Here is a 22,510-nt window from a genome sequence, read left to right on the forward strand (position 1 = left end):
AACTACCCAAAATAGACTTGTTATTACATCAAAAGTGCTCATATTTCATTGTTCATAAAGGAATGTTGACATTTTGCTGTTTGTACATAATTACTACTGCATATAATCCTCAAGTTATCTTACTGATATGATTACAAAGATAGTTTATAACCATCATACCTTGTTTATAAAGTTGCAAGTCAAACCAACGCGATGAATTCCAGTATGGACTTTTTCATTTGATATATTTTAACAAACCCATTCAGATATGTTATTACACACTTGGCGACATGGTGGCTCTGTGGTTAGCACTGTTGCCTCACAGTGCCAGGGACCCGGGTTTGACTCCACCATTGGATGAATGTCTGTGTGGAGTTTGCACTTTGTCCCCACGTCTGTGTGGGTTTCCGCTAGGTGCTCCGGTTTCCTTCCACAGTCCAAAGATGTGCAAGTTATGTGGATTGGCCGTGCTAAATTACCCATACAATTCAGGGATGTGTAGGTTAGGTGGGTTAGCCATGGAAATTGCAGGGTTACAGGGATAGTATAGGAGGATGGATCTGGGTGGGATGCTCTTCAGAAGGTTGATGTGGACTGCTTAGGCTGAATGTCCTGTTTCCACATTGTAGGGATTCAATAGATTATATGGACTTTTGGAACAGGCGGGATTTGAGTTCTTTGCCCTAGAGATAGGGGCATTACTACTACACCACAAGAACCCTTCCAACTCCTTCAATTGAGTAGAAATCTTCGAAATGACCACCTGGTCCACAGGTAGGAACACAATCTCTGTGATCCACAAGATCTGCCTTCAAGAGCAGGTGGAACTTCAGATTAATATCTCAGCTGAATGGCAGGAACTCCAACACTGTGTGTTTGGCTCTTCAATACGACATGAACTTGCAACTTGTTCAGAGATTTTACTACACAGCTCTCGAACAGGTCGGGTCTTGAATCTAGGCCTCCTGGCTCAAAGGTGGAAACATTCCTACTGTGCCACAAGGTCCTTGACTCTTTAATTCGATTCTTACTCTATTTATTGACAATATGTGTCATGATCATTGAATACCATTGACACAATTATGTCTGACTAACTGTCACTGTGGATTTCACAGCTGATCATTTGCATTTGATGGCCAGAAATGTGTTTATCTGACAAAAGATTAGTTTGCTACTATGTTGTATGGTTAAGCTCAGCCTCAAATTAAAAATTTCACAAACATATTTTACCATAATCTGCCTTATCAAGTTTATCTCTCCACAAATGCTACCAGACCTGCTGAGTTTCTCCATGACTTCCTGCTTTTATTACTAACAGATATTGTTAGTGCTGTATTATTGTAAGTATTCATGCTGAGAAGATCTTGCTTTACAGAAACATTGCAATCCTAGTAATGCAAAAACAAAATATAGCAAATAGAGTCATAGAGATATACAGCACAGAAACACACCCTTCGGTCCAACTCATCCTTGACGATCAGATTTGCTGAATTAATCTAGTCCCATTTGCCATCACTTGGCCCATATCCCTCTAAACCCTTCCTATTCATATACCCATCCAGATGCCTTTTAAATGTTGTAATTGTACCAGCTTCCACCACTTCCTCTGGCCGCTCATTCCATATACTCACCACCCTCTGTGTGAAAATGTTGCCCCTTAGGCCCCTTTTATATCTTTCCACCCTCACCCAAAACCTATGCCCTCTAGTTCTGGATTCGCCTACCCCAAGGAAAAGACTTTGTCTATTTATCCTATTCATGCCCCTCATTATTTTATAAGCCTCGATAAGGTCACCCCTCAGCTTCCGATGCTCCAGGGAAAACAGCCTCAGCTTATTCAGTCTCTCCCCTTTAGCTCAAATCCTCCAATCCTGGCAGAATCCTTGTAAATCTTTTCTGAACCCTTTCGAGTTTCACAACATCCTCCTGATAGGAAGGAGACCAGAATTGCACACAATTCCAAAATAGTCCTAACCAACGTCCTGTACAGCCGCAACATGACTTATCAACTCCTATTCTCAATACTCTGACCAATGAAAGCATACCCAAACCCCTTCTTCACTATCCTATCTACCTGTGACTCTACTTTCAAGGAACAATGAACCTGCACTCCGAAGTCTCTGTGTTCAGCAACACTCCCTAGGACCTTACCATTAAGTGTATAATCCTGCTATGATTTGCTCTTCCAAATTGCAGCACATCTCATTTCTCTAAATTAGACTTCATCTGCCACTCCTCAGCCCATTGACCGATCTGATCAAGATCCAAGTGTACTCTGAAGTACCCTCTTTCACTGTCCACTACACCTGCAATTTTGGTGTCATCGACAAACTTGCTAACTATACCTCCTATGTTTACATCCAAATCATTTATATAAATGACAAAAAGTAGTGGACCCAGCACCAATTCTTGTGACACTCCACTGGTCACAGGCCTCCAGTCTGAAAAGCAACCATCCACCACCACCCTCTGTCTTCTACATTTGAGCCAGTTCTGTATCCAAATGGCTCCCTGTATTCCATGAGATCTAACCTTGCTACCCGGTCTCCCATGGGAAACCTTGTCAAATGCCTTACTGAAGTCCATATAGGTCACGTCCACTGCTCTGCCCTCGTCAATCTTCTTTGTTACTTCTTCAAAAAACTCAATCAAGTTTGTGAGACATGATTTCCCACACACAAGCCATATTGATTATCCTTAACAAGCCCTTGCCTTTCCAAATACATGTAAATCCTACCCCTCAGGATTCCCTGCAATAACTTGCCCACCACCGATGTCAGGCTCACCGGTCTGTAGTTCCGTGGCTTTTCCTTACCACCTTTCTTAAATAGTGGTACCACATTAGCCAATCACCAGTCTTCTGGCACCTCACCTGTGACTCAGTTATACAAATATCTCGGCAAGGGGCCCAGCAATCACCTCCCTAGCTTCTCACAGAGTTCTAGGGTACACCTGATCAGGTGCTGAGGATTTATCCACTTTTATTCGTTTGTGTTAGAAATATAAAATTAAGAATGGTGGAAGTCAGCAAATTGGGCAACACATGTGGGAAGTGAACAGCGGATATAAAGTCAGTTCTGATCGAAAGTCATCAATCTTAAATTTTAATTCTTTTTTCTTCCCCATAGCCACCTTACTATTATGATGTGCAAGTGTTTCATCATCAATTTATCCAGAATCAAAATATGTTCTTATGAGCTACTAGTAACTACTTAAAGAAGTGCCTTCATTTCATTTTAAGACCATCATCAAATTTCCCAACACAAACTCAAAGTTGAGTTTAATAAATTCTAAAATTCTCAGTTAAGACCATAAGAATGGGAACTGGAGAAGGCTGTTTGGCCCTTTGAGCTTTACTGCCATTCAATAGAATCATGGCTGATCTGATATTCCTCACATTCACTTTCCTGTGTTTTCTATGCAACCATTGAATCTCCTACTAATTAAGAATATATCTATCTCATCTATACACAAAAACTCTGCCCTCTCAGCTCTCTGGCAAAAAGTACCAAAGACTTTCTACCCTCTAAAGATGTTCCTCCTTATCTCAGTCTTAAATTGGCCTTTTTTTTTCTTTGTGGCTGAGACAAATCTGGAATTGACAAGCAGTACTTTTAAACAGTTAGAGGATTCTAACTATTCATTGCAACAGTGTGAGAATTACATTTTTATTTTTATTTTCAGGTTGAACAGTTCTGGAGGTTTTATAGTCATTTAGTTCGACCTGGTGATCTCACAGGGCATAGTGATTTTCACCTGTTCAAGGATGGCATTAAGCCAATGTGGGAGGTGAGCAGCAATCTTGACATGTATGATTAAATTAATATCATTTGCTACATATTTATTCCTGTGACATTCACAAATGCAATCATGTTTTTTGATTATACTCATTTCGGAATGCATCTATAAAAAGAAGGTGCTCAGGATACCTGAGTCCCAGCTGCCAAAGCAAATCTTCTTTGCTCAGCTTAAGGAAGGCACACAAATGAGAGGAAGACAAAGGAAGCATTTCAAAGACTCCCTGAAAGCTTCCTTAAAGAAATGCAACATTGATGTCAACCCATGGGAGACCCTTCTTCAGAAGAAACCAACTTGGGAGAACCTCCTGTATGAGGGGACACAATTCTTTGAGAACACTCATTGGTAAGAGGCAGTATAGAACAGACACTAGAGAAAGGAATGTCAGCGATCTCCAGACCAAGGCCCAATTCCACCTCCCAGTAACGGCTGCCAAATGTATGGTAGGAAATGCAGCTCTAGATCAGGCTCATCAGCTGCACAAGGACCCACAGATTTCATGGCCAATGGCAGGGAATTGCCCAGGTGGACAGTATGATGATCTTGATCAGCTCCTTGGGAATCACTAATTCATTCCTTGTGGAGCTTGCCTAGCTGGAACTCATGACTGGAGCCCTTTCTAAAGCATATTCCAGAGGCTGCAGTGGTAGTGTCCCTACCTCTAAGCCTGGAGCCCCAGGTTCAACTCCCACCTGTTCCAAAGATATGTATTAACATCTTTGAGCAGCAAGATTAGAAAATATCTTGAAGCATTCGAAAGGGTTCCTGTGCTGCAATGGTGGTGGCAATAACGACATCACTGATTTGATTAGAAGAATTGGTGGGCAGCACGGTGGCACAGTGGTTAACACTGCTGCCTCACAGCACCAGAGATCTGGGTTCAATTCCCGCCTCTGGCAACTGTCTGTGTGGAGTTTGCACATTCTCCCCGTGTCTGCGTGGGTTTCCTCCGGGTCCTTCAGTTTCCTCCCACAGTCCAAAAATGTGCAGGTTAGGTGAATTGGCCATGCTAAATTGCCCTTAGTCTCAGGTCAAGGGGTAAATGTCGGGGAATGGGTCTGGGTGAGTTGCTCTTCGGAGGGTTGGTGTGGACTTGTTGGGCCGAAGGCCCTGTTTCCACACTGTAAGTAATCTAATCTAATCTAAAATAGGTTACATAAAAATTCTAAAACATACTCTGAGGGTGCACAGGTAGCATCCCGGGTTCAAGTCCAAACTGTTCTAGAGTTATAACAAATATAAACAGGTTGCTTAAAAAAATAAGAAGCAGACCCACAGGAGCTCTGGTGGTGTCCCTGGAACAGGTGGGACTTGAACCCAGGACACCCAGCTCAGAAACAAACATGTGTAATAACATTGCTGAATAGGTCGATTTGGAAACAAAAATAAAGTAGACCCTGTGGAAAAGAAATTAGCAGAACCACTGTGGCAGGAAAGAACTGAAATATATACTGAGTTAAAATGTAGTTAGTCGTTTAAATATCATTTGGAAAGATAACTCATTTCAAGATGTAAATAATTGCAACATTACTTTGTCTTTGTTTAGAACATGGTGTTAAAATGTAGAGGATTATTGAGTAAAGGTGCAATGATTTTCAAAAAAAAAAGTAGTCGCAAAGATGGGCCTGCAGAACTGTCTGTCCTGGGCTGGGAGTAGTGGCTGTATTGTGGTGTTCAACAATAAACAATGTTCCTTTCCAGTCAGGCTTCCTGAGTTATTAAACATAGCCATGCTCGTTACCGAGTAATTGCCGATGACGAATACACCTATTTATAAGAAATATCTTTGTCTATTTTAATTAATATGTCAGTTCATTTATTTTAAATAGGTTAGTAGCTTTTGCTAATGGTATTGAGTTGGAGCAATTTTAATCCGTATCATTCAGGTCAGATTACAAAAATAGTTTTCTAATTATGTACAAGCATGAAATCATCCAAAACTTGTTGTTTAAATGAAACCAAAGGCTGCTACAGTGAAAGGCAAGGCTGGTAGGTGTGGGGAATGTTGGATGACCAAAGCAGTTGAGGTTTTGGTTAAGAAAAAGAAGGAAGCATATGTCAGGTATAGACAGCAGAGATCAAGTGAATCCTTAGAGTATAAAGGCAGTAGGAATCTACTTAAGAGGGAAATCAAGAGAGCAAAACAGGGGCATGAGATAACTTTGGCAAATAGGGTTAAGGAGAATCCAAAGGAATTTTAAAAATAAGTTAAGGACAAAAGGGTAACTAGGGAGAGTATATGGCCCCTCAAAAATCAGCAAGGCAGCCTATGTGTGGAACCACAGGAGATGGGGGAGATACTAAACAAGTGTTCTGCATCAGTGTTTACTGTGGAGAAGGACTTAGAAGATATAGAATGTGAGGAAATAGATGGTGACATCTTGAAAAATGTCCATATTTCAGATGAAGAGGTGCTGGATGTCTTAAAAAGCAAAGAAGTGGATATATCCCTGGCAGCTGATCAGATGTACCCTAGAAATCTGTAGGAAGCTAAGGAAGTGATTGCTGTGCTCCTTGCTGAGATATTTTTATCATCGATAGTCATAGGTTAGGTGCCGGAAGACTGGAGGTTGACTAACATGATATCACTATTTAAGAAAGGTGGTAAGGAACAGCCAGGGAACTACAGATGGGTGAGCCTGATATCCGGTGGGCAAGTTGTTGGAGGGAATCCTGTAGGGCAGGATTTACATGTAATCAGAAAGGCAGGGACTGTTCAGGGAGAGGCAACATGGTTTTGTGCGTGGGGAATCATGTCTTATGAACTTGATTGAGTTTTTTTGAAGAAGTATGGACAAGTTGGACCAAAGATTAAAACAATGGCTGCAGATGCTGGAAACCAGAATCTGGAGTAAAGCGGCGCTGGAAAAGCACAGCAGTTCAGGCTGCATCCGAGGAGCAGTAAAATCGACGTTTCAGGCAAAAGCCCTTCATCAGGAATATCCTATGACTCTCTGACTCTAAGTAAAGAAGAGGATTGATGAAGGCAGAATGGTGGACATGATCTATATGGACTCCAGCAAGGCATTCAACAAGATTCCTCGTGGTCGACTATTTAGCAAGGTTAAATCTCATGGAATACAGGGAGAACTAGCCATTTGGATACAGAACTGGGTCTAAGGTAGAAGACAGAGGGTGGTGGTGGTGGAGGGTTGCTTTTCAGACTGGAGGCCTGTAACCAGTGGTATGCCACAAGGATCTGTGCTGGGTCCACCTCTTCATCATTTATATAAATGATTTGGATGTGAACATAAGAGGTATAATTAGCAAGTTTGCAGATGACACCAAACTTAGAGGTGTAGTGGACTGCGAAGAAGGTTACTTCACAGTACACTGGGTTCTTTTGATCAGTTGGGCCAATGGGCTGAGGAGTGGCAGATGGACTTTAATTTATGTGGGGTACTACAGTTTGGAAAAGCAAATCAGACCAGGACTTATACATTTAATGGTAAGGTCCTGAGGAGTGTTGCTGAACAAAGAGACCTTGGACTGCAGGTTCATAGTTCCTTGAAAGTGGTGTTGCAGGTAAATAAGATAGTGAAGAAGGCGTTTGGTATGTTTTCCTTTATTGGACATAGCATTGAGTATAGATATTGGAAAGTCATGTTACGGCTGTACAGGACTTTGCTTAGGCCACTTTTGCAATATTATGTGCAGTTCTGGTCACCATCCTATCGGAAGGATGTTGTGAAACTTGAAAGGGTTCCGAAAAGGTTTACGAGAATGTTCCCAGGGTTGGAGGATTTAAGCTATAGGGAGAGGCTAAATAGGCTGAGGACGTTTTCCCTGGAGCTGAGGGGTCAGAGGCTTACGGGTGACCTTTATAGAGATTTATAAAATCATGAGGGGCATGGATAGGATAAATAGATGAGGTTTTTTTCCCTAGAGTGGTGTCCAGAGCTAGAGAGCATAGGTTTACAGTGAGAGGAGAAAGATTTAAAAGGGTCAACTTTTTCACACACAGGGTAGTGTGTGTATGGAATGAGCTGCTAGAGGAAGTGGTGGAGGCTGGTACAATTGCAACATTTAAAAGACATATGGATGGGTATATGAATAGGGAAAGTCTAGAGAGATATGGACTAAGTGCTGGCAAATGGGGCTAGATTAATTTAGACTATTTGGTCGCATGGACGAGTTGAACCAAAGGGTCTGTTTCCGTGCTGTACGTCTTTATGACTGAATTTCAAGTCAGCCAAATTCTGTTCTTAGCCCTTAGTTTGGAGTTAAGCCTATGTATTTGTTTTACTTGTGAAAATTCATGACTTAGCTGCTTTGTTTTATTTCTAAAATCATTCTTTTCATTCCTACATAATGCCTAATTTCAATGGAACAAATACTGACCGTGAATAAAGACTGCCAACACTGTGAATGGACTGTAAAGACGGAGATTTCAAGCCCAGTTAAACAAATTATTTGTATTTGACTTAATGGACGGTGTTGTTTGAAGTAAATTATATATTTAATGATCATTGCCATATCTTGTTTTGTTTCATAGAATCATACAGTATAGAAGGAGGCATTTTGGCTAATTTGCCACTGGCAGCTACTCATATGCAGGGATCCCACTTCCCTGTGTTTTACCCATCATTAGCAAATATTTCCTTTTCAAATATTTAACCAATTCCCTTTCGATAGTGAAGAAATGGAAATGAGTACATTTGCTGATGAAAGGGATATAGAGCTTTATACTAAGCTATATTAGAACAGAATTCTAGGATTGTGCACCATCTAACATTCTCCATAAGTAACCATTGTGTTGGAGGAGGAGAACCAAGTCATGGCGACACGATCACTGTTCAGAATGGATGTTTTTGTGTCAAATCTGCAGTGAGGATTTTATGTTAAGGAGGGATATATCTCTGTGGTGATAGTAATAATGTGGCTTTGGCCAGTCCAGTTTTAATGCTGTGGGCACTGTGCTAAGTTCGGTAATATAACTGAGAAGAAACATTGCTATCCAAAAATTAGCTATCCAAACTAATCCCTATATCTGACGCTTGGTCTTTGAGAGGAAATTGAAGTTAGAAGTAAGGCGATAGTTCAGAGAGATTGAGTAATGAGTGAGGAAATTGTATCACCTGCTGCTTAATTGTTCAAATTATAAGAAATCACAAGGTAGCAGTTCACCCTTTTCACTTGTCCGTAACAGCAGATTTTGTACAAAAATAAAATGAATGGACGATCATTAAAAAAAACCTTTGATTTAAGGTATTTTTTATCTTTTCCAGGATGAAGCTAATAAGAATGGTGGAAAGTGGATAATCCGTTTGCGAAAAGGACTGGCATCACGTTGCTGGGAGAACTTGATTTTGGCAATGCTTGGTGAACAGTTCATGGTTGGTGAGGAGATATGTGGAGCTGTTGTTTCAGTTCGATTTCAGGTATGCCATTTAATTTATTTGCTGCTTGGAATTTTGTATGAACTGTAGCACAAGTTTAATCACAATGTTAATTGCTTAATTTTTTTAAAATTCCATACACCTACCATAATGCTTAAAAATGCTTCTGCTTCAAGAAATGTTTATGAGCCAGTTAGAGAATTAAAAATTGTATTTGGTAAATGTTGATAAGTAATATTCTATTGCAACAAACAGGATATCCTGACTGAGGATCAACGGTATTAAAATTATTTGTTTTAATTTTCAAAAATACACAAAGCATAAGATATCTTTATATACATAGTCACTGAAGCAGTTCAGTTTTGTACAGTAGCATATGAAGAAACAAGCATTGGAGTTTGAATCAAACAAGGCATTTCTTATTTGTACAAGACTACATTAACATATTTGAGGCACCTTAGGGGTCCCATAACTGAATGGACCTCCATTTATCTTTGGCAGAAAGACCTTAGATAATGGTCTTTCCCCACTGTGCCTTGGTGGCAGCTGCCCCAAGCTTTAGTGCATCCCTCAGCATGTAGTCTTGGACAGTAGAATATGCTCGTCTGCAACACTGAGTGAAGGTCAACTCCCTGCCCTGGAAGACCAGCAAGTTTCAGGCAGACCAAAGCGCATCTTTCACCAAGATGATGGTCCTCCAGGTGCAGTCAATCTTTGTCCCGGGGGACAGACGGTAGAGCAGAGTCCTGTGTCACGGAGTTGCTTGGGACGAACCTTGGCAAAAATCACTGCATCTTTCTTCAGACTTCCTTTGTAAAGAAGATGTGTGACAGTCTCTACCCCCCTCTCAGTTGCCTCCAAGGCAGCTTGCTGTGGCGCAGAGGGTCCAGGCTTACTTGAAGGATTTCTCGCCACCAGCCAAGCAATGCCTTGGTGGTTGTTGATGAGTTCTGGTGATGAGACAGTCTGCCAAATGACTTTGATAGTCTCCTCAAGAACGATCTAAAAGGATCCACCCTATCCTTTTCCCACAAGGTCTCAAGGATTCCAGATGCCAACCATTTCCTGATGGACTTATGATCAAAGATGTTTTTCTTCGCAAATCTCTCCTGAAGGACAGTTGATACAGAACTGTCCAAATCACACCAAATTTAAGTTACTAACTGTCAGTGAAGTGTTTTTTTGGTTAATCTTGTCAATCTGAATTGAGTTCCTTTTGATTGTTATGATGCAGGTTAGATATGGACGTATTAAGCAATTCACCCTCACTCCAAAAAGAAAGCTAATTCCACTGAAGTGTACTGACAAATTAAAATGTTGAACCCTGCTTAGCTAAGTAATGAAAAACAAGCTATTTTTAATTATAGTTCTTGAAGTCTGCTCTAAGAAGATCCAGAGTAAACATAACTTTATTTAAAATTTTAAGTATTTTCCTTGATTTAACCGTAAACTACGAGAAAATAAGAATCCTATTTACTCAGCAGTACATTCCAGAAGCTTACTGAGAATCCATTGCTATTGAAGTTCATTGTATCTTTAAGTATAAAGTGTAAGATCTCTAAAGAAAGTGAGCATCTATTTCTCTATCTCCAAACCATGCCCGAGAGCTAAAATATATTGAGAAGGAAAGTATCAAAAGTAAGCTAAAGATGTAAGAAAACCATCCAGAAAACTAGCATAAACTAGTATGGCCCCCAAAATGATTGAAACTCAAGAACAGTATTGATTAATGATTTTTGGATGGAAACAATGAGGCCAGATTTTCTGACTGTTAAACTTGGCTGCATTGAATTGCTTAGGTATAACATAAAGAAGAATATCAAACGGGATTGAATATGGGACAGAGGTGGAATCAAATATTAACATTGCAACCTGTCCTAATTTCCTTCCCTTCAATCGACAGAGAATGGGCAAGCTTCATTATTAACATGTGATCTACTTTGTGCAATATTTCTTTTCTGCAGTAGCCCAAGCATTCAATGTTGTGTAGGATACTAATGGGAAAATCTGCTCTGGACAATTATGCGGATTTTGTAACTTAAGCTGTTGCCATATCAGCACTACTTAGGTTGGGAAAAAAAGATAAACTCAACTGAGACCTGGAAAGGAGAGTATAAACACTTAAGATGGAGAGATATCCTTGGTAGAATTACTCAGATGTCAGCGTTAGGACCTTTGCCCCTCCTGATTTATTTTAATAACATAGAACTTTATAACTGGTCCACCATTTCAAAATCTGTGGACGATACAAAACTTAAAAGATTTATGAATGTGAGAAGGATAGTGTAAATTTCAGAAGAGCACATAGCTTAATGGAATGGGCAAGCAAGTGGCTGATGAAATATGAGTTTGAGTTAGATTTATTGTTGTCGTATGAACCGAGATACAATAACAAATCTAGTAGAACCTTTCAGGAAAGTGACCAAGCATCTGGATGAGGGTAGACAGTTGATGTAGTTTATACGGATTTCAGCAAGATATTTGACAAGGTTTCACTTGGGAAATTAATAAAAAAAAGGGAAAACTTCATTGGATCCAAGGTAACTTGGCAAATTGGGTCCGTAATTGGTTTAGTGGCAAGAGACAGAGTGAATGGTAGAAAGCTGTTTGTGTGACTCGAAACCGGTATGAATGCCACAGAGGTCCCTTATTGTTTGTGACATTTGTAAATGATGTGGATGAGAATATTGGTGGTGGGTTGGGGGGGGGGGGGAAGCGAGGGTGATAAGTAAGTTTGTGGATGACACAAAGATTGGCTGATGGTTGATAGAAAAGGAAGATGTGAAGGATATAACTGGATTGGTCAGATGGTGGGATCAGAGGCAGACAGAATTTAGCCCTGATAAACGTGAGGTAATGCACTTTAGAAGAAGGAACACGACAGGAGAGTACTCAATGAATGGTAGGACACTAGGAAGCCAAAGGAAAAGAAGAATCTTGGGTTGTTTGTCTATAGATCCCTGAAGGTGGCTGGACAGATTAATAGGGTAGTTAAGAATGTGTATAGGATGATTGCCTTTATCAGTCATCGCATAGGGCAAGGGAGGTCCTCTTGGAGATTAACAGGACCTTGATTAGGGTGCAGCTGGAGTATTGTGTGAAGTTCTGTCACCACAATGTAGGAAGGATGTGATTGCATTGGAGGTGGTGCAAAGGAGATTCAACACAATATGTTGCCTGGGATGGAGTAATTCAGCTATGAAGGGTGGCTGAATAAGCTCAGGTGTTTTCCTTTGAGCAGCGAAAGTTGAGGGGGGAATCTGATAGAGATGTACAAATTATGAGGGGCATGGACAGGGTGAAAAGAAAACAGCTGTTGCCCTTAGTTAAAGGACCAGTACCATAGGGACATAATTTTAAGGTGAAAGGCAGGAGATTGAGAGGGTTTGAGGAAAAGCTTTTTCACCTAGAGGGTGGCGAGGAACTGGAATGAACTGTCTGGGAGGGTAGTTAAGATGGGAAACTTCTCAACCCTTTTTTTTTTAAAGAAAAAAGGCCTTGCAAGACCACTGAAAATGTCATAACATTTAAGACAATGGACCAAATGCAAGAAAGTGGGACTAGTGTAGGTAGAGGTATATTTTTGCCAGTAGAGTCTCAATGGGCAAAGAATATTGGTGCATCCTCAAATGGAGCATAAGTCCAGTTCTGCACACCATGATTAAGAAAGTTGTTAAGGTATTATAAAAAATGACTTGAGGGAAGAGGGAATTAATTTACATAAATGTGAGCAGCTGGGGTTGTTTTCCTTAGAGAAAAGGTTGAGGAGATTTGATAGAGATGTTCAAAATCAAGAAGGGCTTGGACAGAATAGGTAGGGAAAAATGGTTCCTATGGGTGAATTGATTATGAAAAGGAAAGCATAGATTAAAAGTAATTGGTGAAAGGAGCAATGAATGTGTGATAAAAATCATCTTGGTGCAGCAAATGGTTGCGACCTGGAATGCGTTGCTTGAGAGTACAGTAGAGGCATTTAGGAGGATTATCTAGAAAGGAAGAAAGTGCAGGGCTATAGGGAGAAGACCAGGATGTGGCAATGTGCTTCTTTTACAGAGCCAGTCTGGGGATGAAATGCTAGATAGTCTCTGTGCGGTGACTATTCCGTGATTATATAATCCATTGAACATGTGCTGAAATCATATGTTTTAGTTAATTTTTAAGTTCTTCTATACTTTACATTTGGTAGATGTTTAACTCAAATCCTTGCATTCCTTTCCCTTTTCAATAAGTTAATGCTCTTACCCATTTCCTTTAAGTCTGACAGTCTCCTTCCTCCTGCTGCCCAATTTGACATTAACACTTGTTAACTCCCTCACCATCTCCATCACCACTGACTTGCCAGGAATGATGTTAAAACCAGAGATTCGTTTCCAGTCTGTTGCTGTGAGATAGGTTGGATTAAGATTGAGGACCGAGGAGTTTGATCTGTATAGATTTTTCACAACAACTAGACCAAACTATTTTTGACTACTTTTTAGATTTGTCAATTAGGCAGTAGTGATGGATTGACTTGAGTTAAGTCAAGAAGTGCTAACAGTTTCAGGATCTACATTGTACATGCAAGAGGAGCAGTGAGGGGAAGGAGTTTAGATTTCTTAAAGTAGGTATTAGGCACTAGGTGGTTAGACATGAAAGACTTATGTGGAGAAATGGTAATGCAGGAATTTTTAATCTTTGGTACATAAGATAAATAATTTTGAATACATATTTACTTTTCTGGTGATCATTGATTGGTATTTGTTTAAAAAAAATTGGCAGATGTTTTTATAACTAAAGGGGGTTACAACTGTTTTTGAATTTAATTGACAGGTAATTTATGGTTTTCTTTGTTTCTTTGCCTTAAGTTTAGTTATTGCTATTTGCACTTCAGTAAAACCTTTGATAAGGTTCCACACGGTAGGCTGTTGGAGAAAATGCAGAGGTATGGGATTGATGGTTATTTAGCAGTTTGGATTAGAAACTGGCTTTCTGAAAGAAGGCAGCGAGTGTTGGTTGGAAAATATTCAGCCTGGAGTCCAGTTACTAGTCGTGTGCCACAAGATCTGTTTTGGGACCACTGCTGTTTGTGATTTTTATAAATGACTTAGACATAGGCTTAGGTGGATGGATTAGTAAATTTACACATGACACTAAAGTCGGTGGAGTAGTGGACAGTTTAGAAGAATGTTTCAGGTTGCAGGGAGACTTGGATAAACTGCAGAATTGGGCTGAGAGGTGGCAAATGGAGTGATGCACTTTGGGAAGAATAACAGGAAGGCAGAGTACTAGGTCAATGGAAAGATTGTTGGTAGTATGGATGTGCAGAGGGATCTTAGAGTCCATGTACATAGATCCCTGAAAGTTGCCACCCAGGTTGATAGTGCTGTTAAGAAGGCATACGGTGTGTTAGGTTTCATTGGTAGAGGGATTGAGTTCCAGAGCTGTAATGTCATGATGCAACTATACAAAACACAAGTGTGGCTGCACTTGGAATGTTGTGTACAGTTCTGGTCGCCATATTTCAGGAAGGATGAGGAAGCATTGGAAAAGCTGCAGAGGAGATTTACCAGGATGTTGTCTGGTCTGGAGGGAAGGTCATACGAGGAAAGGCTGAGAGACTTGGGTCTGTTCTCATTGGAAAGAAGAAGGCTAAGAGGGGATTTGATAGAGACATACAAGATGATCAGAGGATTAGATAGACTAGGCAGTAAAAATCCTTTTCCTAGGATGATGATGTCAGCTTGTACGAGGGGGCATAAGTACAAACTGAGGGGTGATAGATTTAAGACCGATGTCAGAGGCAGGTTCTTTACTCAGAGTGGTAAGGACATGGAATGCCCTGCTTGCCAATGTAGTTAACTCAGCCACATTTGGGAGATTGAAACAATCCTTGGATAAGCATATGGATAATGATGGGATAGTGTAGGGATAATAATTCACAGGTCGGCGCAACATTGAGGGCCAAAGGGCCTGTTCTGCACTATATTGTTCTATGTTCTACGTTCTATCCAACATTCAGTGTTAGGTGAGCAGGTATTTCCTTCAACTAAGTATCTGGAAGACCAAAGCCATTGCCTTTGGTGCCCACCTAATATTTCTCTGCAGTTATCAATGCTATCACTCCAAATAGCCATTGTCTGAGGCAGATCAAGACTATTCGATCCTGAGATGAGTTACCAATCCTGTAACCACTCCATCACTAGGCCCACCTACTTTCATTACCATAATATTATCCCTTCTCCCCATTGCTCCATTTCGTGTGCTACTGAAGACATCATCTATCCCTTATTACGTTTCGAGTCAACAATTGTAATGTTCACTGGCTGGTGTTTCACATTGTACCTTCTGTAAACTTTGACTCAAAATTCTGCTCCCCATTACTTAATTTTCACTAGGAAATTGCCTCTTAATTTGTTAGACTACATTGGCTCGCAGTTAATCAACCCCTCAATTTAAAAATTCTCATTCTTATTTTGAAATGTCTCTGTGGCCTAACCATTCCTTATTTGTGTAACCTTCTCATGTCTGAGAATCCTCAAAGATTTCTACTGTCCTCCAAATTCAAGTTTCTAGTACATCCCCAATTTTTTTTATTCTTCATGTTCAGCATCTTGACCCTAGGCTCTGAAAGAACTTCAGGAACAGTGGCAGAAAAGGATAGAGCTTCCGGAATGTGATTCAGCAGTAGAGAAATTTAGCAACAGTAACATCGCCGCAAAGTTATGAGTTTGATTTTTAAGCAGCTGCTGTAAAGGAATGTAATCTTGAAAAATGGAAATTTCTAAACTAGTAAATGGAAAGTAAGAATTTTTAGGCATAGGTGAGGGAGCTGATTCATGGTAAGGGTAAGGAATGTCTACTTTCTACTAATTTCCAGGTTAAAGTAAGCAGTACATTTTGGTGCAAACATCATATAGAGACAGTATAAATTAAAGGGTATGCAGGAACAGAGAGACCTTAGTGTATATGTGCATAATTCATTAAAGGTGGAAGGACAGGTGCAGACAGCAGTTAATAAAGCATACGTTTTCTAGGCTTCATTAATCAGGACAAGGGTTTTCTTACTGAACTTGTATAGGACACTGAACAAGCTGGAGTGGTGTGCACAGTTCTTGGTGTTAAACTTTAGGAGGTAAGTATGAGAGAGAGTGCAGAAGAAGTTGACGGGAATGGTTCCATTTATGAAGTTAGAGTGCTGAAGTTGGGACTGCTCTCCTTTAGAGAGAAGATTAAAAGGAGATCTGATAGAATAATTTAATGATTATTTAAAGAGAAGCAATGCTCTGATTTTTAAGAAAAAGGCAGGGTATTTGCACTAAGTCACAATGCACACGACCAGTGCAGACACAATAGGCTAAATAGCCTCCTTCTGTGAATTCTGTGCTCTAAAGCTGTCCACCTCTCTCTTTAAGCATGCTCCTTAAAACCTGTTTAATCAAGCTTTTAATCACTTGTATTGTCTCCTGTTTCTGAAGTTTTGTTTGATGAGGGCTTCTGCGATGACCCTTAGAATGTTTTACTGCATTAAAGGTCCTGCATAAATCCAAATTTCTTTTTGAAATGGTAACAGGACTGTTTTTGACTAATCTTTTAGCAGTGTGAGATCCTCTGGAACTGATTACACATATTGATTTTTATTTGTTGCTAGGAAGACATTATCTCCATATGGAATAAAACAGCCAGCGATCAAGCAACTACTGCTCGCATACGAGACACATTACGACGTGTCCTGAATTTACCACCTAATACTATCATGGAATACAAGACACACACTGACAGTATCAAGTGAGTGCGATGAGAAGCTAGCAGAATAGTTTCACCTAAAATGTTTATATTGGGTGGTGAACTAAAAGTTTTGAAATGCAAATCAGTATGAAGTGACTTACGAGGGAATGCAAGTGACAAATAAATAGTCAGTATCAAGCACTTGTAACAGTGGCACCAATACTGTGATAGTAAAATGGGAAGAGTTGACATTGATATTACTTTTTCCGCAGATTCAGTCAATACTACTTGAATCAATCTGAAATAATTTTTTTTGTTTTCTTTTAATTCAGTTCAAATTATTGGTTTGAAAGATGGATTATCGTTACTTTCAGGATGCAAAGGTTGCTATTCATTGAAGTTGCATGTAACATTTAAGCTAACTTGTGAACTAAGATTAGAAGGAAGGATCTTTAAGCTGCTGCTTGATATTGCATGAAGTGAATCGAATTAGGTGAAGACTGACCACTATCTATGATGCTGGGGACCTCATCCACATTGTACTTCTGGCCGAAGATGGTTGTAAATGCTTCTTTCACTAAGATCCATTCATGCTTTGAGTCTGTGGGTCAGGAAGTCGAGGATCCAGTTACAGAGGGCAGAGCAGTGACCTATTTCTCGGAGTTTGGAGGTTAGTTTGGTCGGGATTATAATGGAGCTGTAGTCAATAAGTAGAAACCTGGTGAAAGTATCCTTGTTGCCCAGATATTCCAGAGATGAATGTAAGGCTTGGGGAATGGTATCTACCATGGACCTCTTGCACCACCAGTAAGCATATTGCAAGGGATTGAGGCAGGCTGGAGGCTAGATTTGATGTGAGCCAAGACTATTACTGCTCTAAGCACTTCATAATTATGGAGGTCAAGAGCCACCAGGCAGTAGTCATTGAGGCTTGTTGCATATGTTTTCTTCGGTACAGAGATGATGGTGGTCTTCTTTAAGCAGGTGGAGACTTCAGATTGTAGCAAGATACAGTGCTTTTTAGTTGGAATGTTGCATTGTTTCATTTGAATATTAATGACCACTGAGCTCTGCATTAATCTCTCATATTATTGTTCAATAACTTTAAATGGCCTGTCAATTAATTAATTAGCTTAGAAAGGTTGCACTAATAAAGGAACATAGGTAGAATCATGTAGAGGAATATCAGGGTGTGTTCCATGGAGATATTGGTCTCCACTTCCAAATGTTAAAAATGGCCTCTCAACTTTTGTTGTTTTGGGGTGGGCAACCTGCCTTGTATTCTGTCAATTAGTTATATGAGTTCAGTCTGCCATTTTTGGTTCTAGAATAATCCCAAAGATTGCTACCCTGAAGGGTCTGCATCTTTATTTGGAATATATCTCTTTGGATTTTTTTTTCCAGAAATTCAAATTTACCTCTGTCCTTTGATTCAAAATTGAATGCCACAACTTCCGAATCTGACCACATGTCCTCTGTCCTCCAATTTTTCTTACATTCTCCTCTAGATTATTCTGGAATCTCCAATCAAATTTGGCTATATGAATTAAGAAGGGAAAGTCAGCTAAGATTCTTGTTGATCATTGTCTAGACTCCTGTGTGGATGTGGTCAGATTGATCTCGGCTCAAATTATTATACTTCTCCCTGGAATCTAATAATTTGCCAATACTTGATGTCCAGACTTGAACTTGAACCACAATGCTTGTGTGTAATGATAGAGGCTAACCATTACTGTATGAGAGACTAATTGTTTGAAGAGGAGAGAGGAAAAACATTTTTGTTCATGATTAATTTGTAATTTTAGCCTGTGTTATGAACTTGTTGCCATGTTTTCCTCCGTTCTGATGGCTCCATTCCCCGCTGTGCTGTGCAAAGAGAACTGTTTTCTCTTCGACTGATTAAGTAAAGAAATCCCTGAGAATGAGTTCTATGGAACGAGATTCGGAGGTCTAGGCATCTTTAAGCAATGTGTAAATACCATTCCTCTGTCATTTCTTACCATTTCGAGAGAATTTGATCCTTTAGTGGCAGGAATATTTCTGTTGCCACTTCTCAAAATAATCTTTAATAAACCTGTTGGACTATAAGCTAGTGTTGTGACTTTTAACTTTGTTCACCACAGTCTAACACCAGCACCTCCACATCGTGAATATTAATCTACTTTATCAAAGCAGTACAGTTTAAAAAGAAACTTCTTATTTGTGAGCTTTAGAAGAAAAATGGAAAACTTGTACTTTGTTTAAGGCCATTTTAAGAATATTTAGCAATACGAGAATAGAACCATTAGGTTAACTGCTGCTAGGGAAAACAAATGTTTGGCAGGAGGCAGCACTGGAGAATGCAAGTAGTGAAATTAATATAATGGAATAGATTCACAAAGCTTGCTGACTAGCCATAGACTCATAGAGGTGTACATCAAGGAAACAGACTCTTGGTTCAATTCATACATGACAGATATCCTAATCCCAATATCTAGTCCCATTTGCAAGCACTTGGCCCATATCCCTCTAAACCCTTCCTATTCATGTACCCATCCAGATACTTTTTAAATTTTGTAATTGTACCAGCCTCCACCACTTCTTCTGGCAGCTCATTCCATACACACACCACCCTTTGTGTGAAAAAGTTGACCCTTAGGTACCTTTTAAATCTTTCCCCACTCACCCTAAACCTATGCTGTCTAGTTCTGGACTCCCCCAACTCAGGGAATAGACTTTGTCTAATCACCCTATCCATGCCCCTCATGATTTTATAAACTTCTATAAGGTCACCCTCAGCCTATGATACTCTAGGGAAAAATAGCCCAGCCTTTGCAGCCTCTCCAGGTCAAACCCTCCACCCCGGCAACATCCTTGTAAATCTTTTCTGAGCCCTTTCAAGTTTCACAACATCTTTCTGATAGGAAGGAGACCAGAATTGCATGCAATATTTCAAAAGTGGCCTAACCAATGTCCTGTACAGCCGCAACATGACCCCTCAACTCCTGTACTCAATACTCTCACCAATAAAGGAAAGCATACTAAATAAACACCTTCACTATCTTATCTACCAGCGACTCCACTTTCAAGGAACTATGAACTAGCACTCCAAGGTCTGTGTTCAGCAACACTCCCCAGGATCTTACCATTAAGTGTACAAGCCCTGCCCTGATTTGCCTTTCCAAAGTACAGCACCTTGCATTTATCTAAATTAAATTCCATCTGCCACTTCTCAGCCCACTGACCCATCTTTCAAGATCCCATTGTACTCCAAGTGTACTACTTCGCTGTCCACTGCACCTCCAAATTTGGTGTCATCTGCAAACTTATTAACTATTCCTCCTTTGTTCACACCCAAATTATTGATATAAGTAGTAAAGGCAAGGTACAACATTTTAAAGGTATTTGGATAGGAAAGGTTTGGAGGATTATGAACCGAATGCAACCAAATGGGGCTAGTTCAGTTCAGAATAACTGGTTGATATGAACCAGTTGGGCCAAAGGGCCTATTTCCATGCTGTATGACTCTATGATTCTAAGTTAATTGTATTGTTTCTTTTAGTGAAGTAAAATTAGTTGAAAAAATACTGATACATTCTGGAAACTATGGGCAAAACATTTTGTGAAGCAAATGCAATTCTAAACCAGTCTGAAAATTGAAACTGTTTTCTTTTTACATAGAGTAAAAACTTCACATATAACAAATGCCTTGATGTTTGTAACTGTTAGTAGTTTACACCTGCAACTGAAATTTCATACAGAAAATATGCTGTTGAATGTATAAAATAAAGAATTCTCTAATCTTCTTTGACAGAGACAATTCCAGCTTTCGAAATACGAAAATCACCTTATGAAAACTTCACTGCACTCCATTTGTTTAGTTGGAATCTATGTCCTGCTTCACTCTAGAGGAACACTACATTTTTTAAAACAAATTTGGAATGGGCTGATGTTCAATGTCAATGCCAATCAGGATATCTTTACTTCAGGAAAGAATTACTCTGCCATTGGTCATATTAGTTGTTCTGAACTAATCAGACTTTTATTTTTGTTTTTTAAGTCATTGATTCTGCTGTGCTCGTGTCTTCCATTTCAAAAATGTTCTGGATGCTTCTGTTTTGAAATATGTGAATATTGTGAATGTCTATGTTTCTGGATATTAAGTATTACACATGAAGAAAATGGCTGGAATTTAATGACCTCCCTTGTGGTGTATTTTGGGGGTAGGGCATTTAATCAGGTGGCTGGGTAGTGAGTGGGGACCCTGTTGCCTTCCTGCCTCCTCCCAGATTAAGTCCATGATGAGAAGGCAATGCCCAATTAAAGATCCCATCACCACTGTTGGTATTAACCCAGGAGCAGATGGAGTGCTAGCCATGTATTCAAAGATTGTCCATGCCAATATTGAGGGATCATGCATGAAGAAGGGAGTAGTACGAGAAGAACTAATACTAAAGCCCTGGATGGATGCTGTATCTTTAGCAACCACTGCCTTTAGTGCTAGAGTGCAATATAGTTACTGGTCTCTGATCAGCTTGCAGAGAACAGAACTTTCATCCCTAGGGTATCTTGTTATGGTAAAGACCTATTAGGATTCAGTAAAGAGCCTGAGTCGCACCTAATTCATACAACCTTCTTTGAAAAAGGCTCCATTGAGCGCTCTCTGGCTGTCTAGCTGGCAGGCAAGACTCCTTTCACCTCTAAAAATCACCCAATGAATCTGCTTGCTGGCTGTGTATATAAATTATTGGTTTCACCTGACTTGATGCATTTTCATTTCATTCTCTGATCTTTCTAATTTATTTTCTCTACTTTTTTTAAAACATTTATCCTCTTTGTTCTTTTGCTTTTATGGAGTATTGCTACATCTGGTAAACAGTCTTTTATTTGAAGATGTAAATGTTTGAATTGGAAGTAAAACATTATTTGTTTGTTTGGTGCTATTTTGAAATAAAGAGCACTTCATGACTGAAAGCATTTCATGTGTATTCAATTTGGCCTTTGCCTTTGGTTTACTATAGCACAGATATTTAGAATGAATAAGTTACAAATTGAATATTTAAGATGATAATCACATTGGCCTATATAAAGGGATTGCTGGAAAAGCGCAGCAGGTCAGGCAGCATCTAAGGAGCAGGAGAGTCGACGTTTCGGGCATGAGCCCTTCAGGATTCCTGAAGAAGGGCTCATGCCCGAAACGTCGACTCTCCTGCTCCTTGGATGCTGCCTGACCTGCTGCGCTTTTCCAGCAACACATTTTCAGCTCTGATCTCCAGCATCTGCAGTCCTCATTTTCTCCTCCTATATAAAGGGATGTATGTTTTAAAATTTAGAAGGGCCCAGTGAAATTTGGAGAAACAGAAACCTAAGAGAGATTCAAGTATCATTTAAGAATTTATGTAGTGATCCCAATGTTAGATCATACCAAATGTTGTCAAATAATTCACTTTTGTTATAACTCATGACTGGCTAGCTGAATTGTCCTAACCACCAATTCATTTGTGATTATTATGTGTCACTATGTGATCAGAGATGCAAACTGATTTGTTAATCAAGGTAAAGAGAAAATAGGATAAAAGATAACATATTAGAGGATCGTCAACAGGACATTTACGGAGGTATTTCATAACACTCATAAAAGGTATATTCCACTGAGATAGGAAAAACTCCAGAAAAAGGATGCAGCATCTGCTGTTAACTAAAGAAGTTAA

The 22,510-nt window shown here is 39.7% G+C and overlaps 1 protein-coding gene across 2 annotated transcripts in view; it reads left to right on the plus strand.

Moving 5' to 3' along the window:
• The window catches only part of eif4e2 (eukaryotic translation initiation factor 4E family member 2), a 37,594-nt gene extending 15,821 nt beyond the window's left edge, over nucleotides 1-21,773 (plus strand). The window contains exons 4-7 of one of the 2 annotated variants that reach the window (XM_043702381.1): nucleotides 3,664-3,768; nucleotides 9,006-9,158; nucleotides 16,744-16,880; nucleotides 20,614-21,773. In XM_043702381.1, coding sequence (XP_043558316.1) covers nucleotides 3,664-3,768; nucleotides 9,006-9,158; nucleotides 16,744-16,880; nucleotides 20,614-20,653 — 435 coding nt within the window. In that variant the 3' untranslated portion in view covers nucleotides 20,654-21,773. The remainder of the gene's footprint in view (nucleotides 1-3,663; nucleotides 3,769-9,005; nucleotides 9,159-16,743; nucleotides 16,881-20,613) is intronic. The other variant, XM_043702382.1, reaches the window with a different exon arrangement.
• Nucleotides 21,774-22,510: the final 737 nt, after the last annotated feature.

Source organism: Chiloscyllium plagiosum, chromosome 13 (genome assembly GCF_004010195.1).
Source record: "Chiloscyllium plagiosum isolate BGI_BamShark_2017 chromosome 13, ASM401019v2, whole genome shotgun sequence".
Taxonomy (NCBI): domain Eukaryota; kingdom Metazoa; phylum Chordata; class Chondrichthyes; order Orectolobiformes; family Hemiscylliidae; genus Chiloscyllium; species Chiloscyllium plagiosum.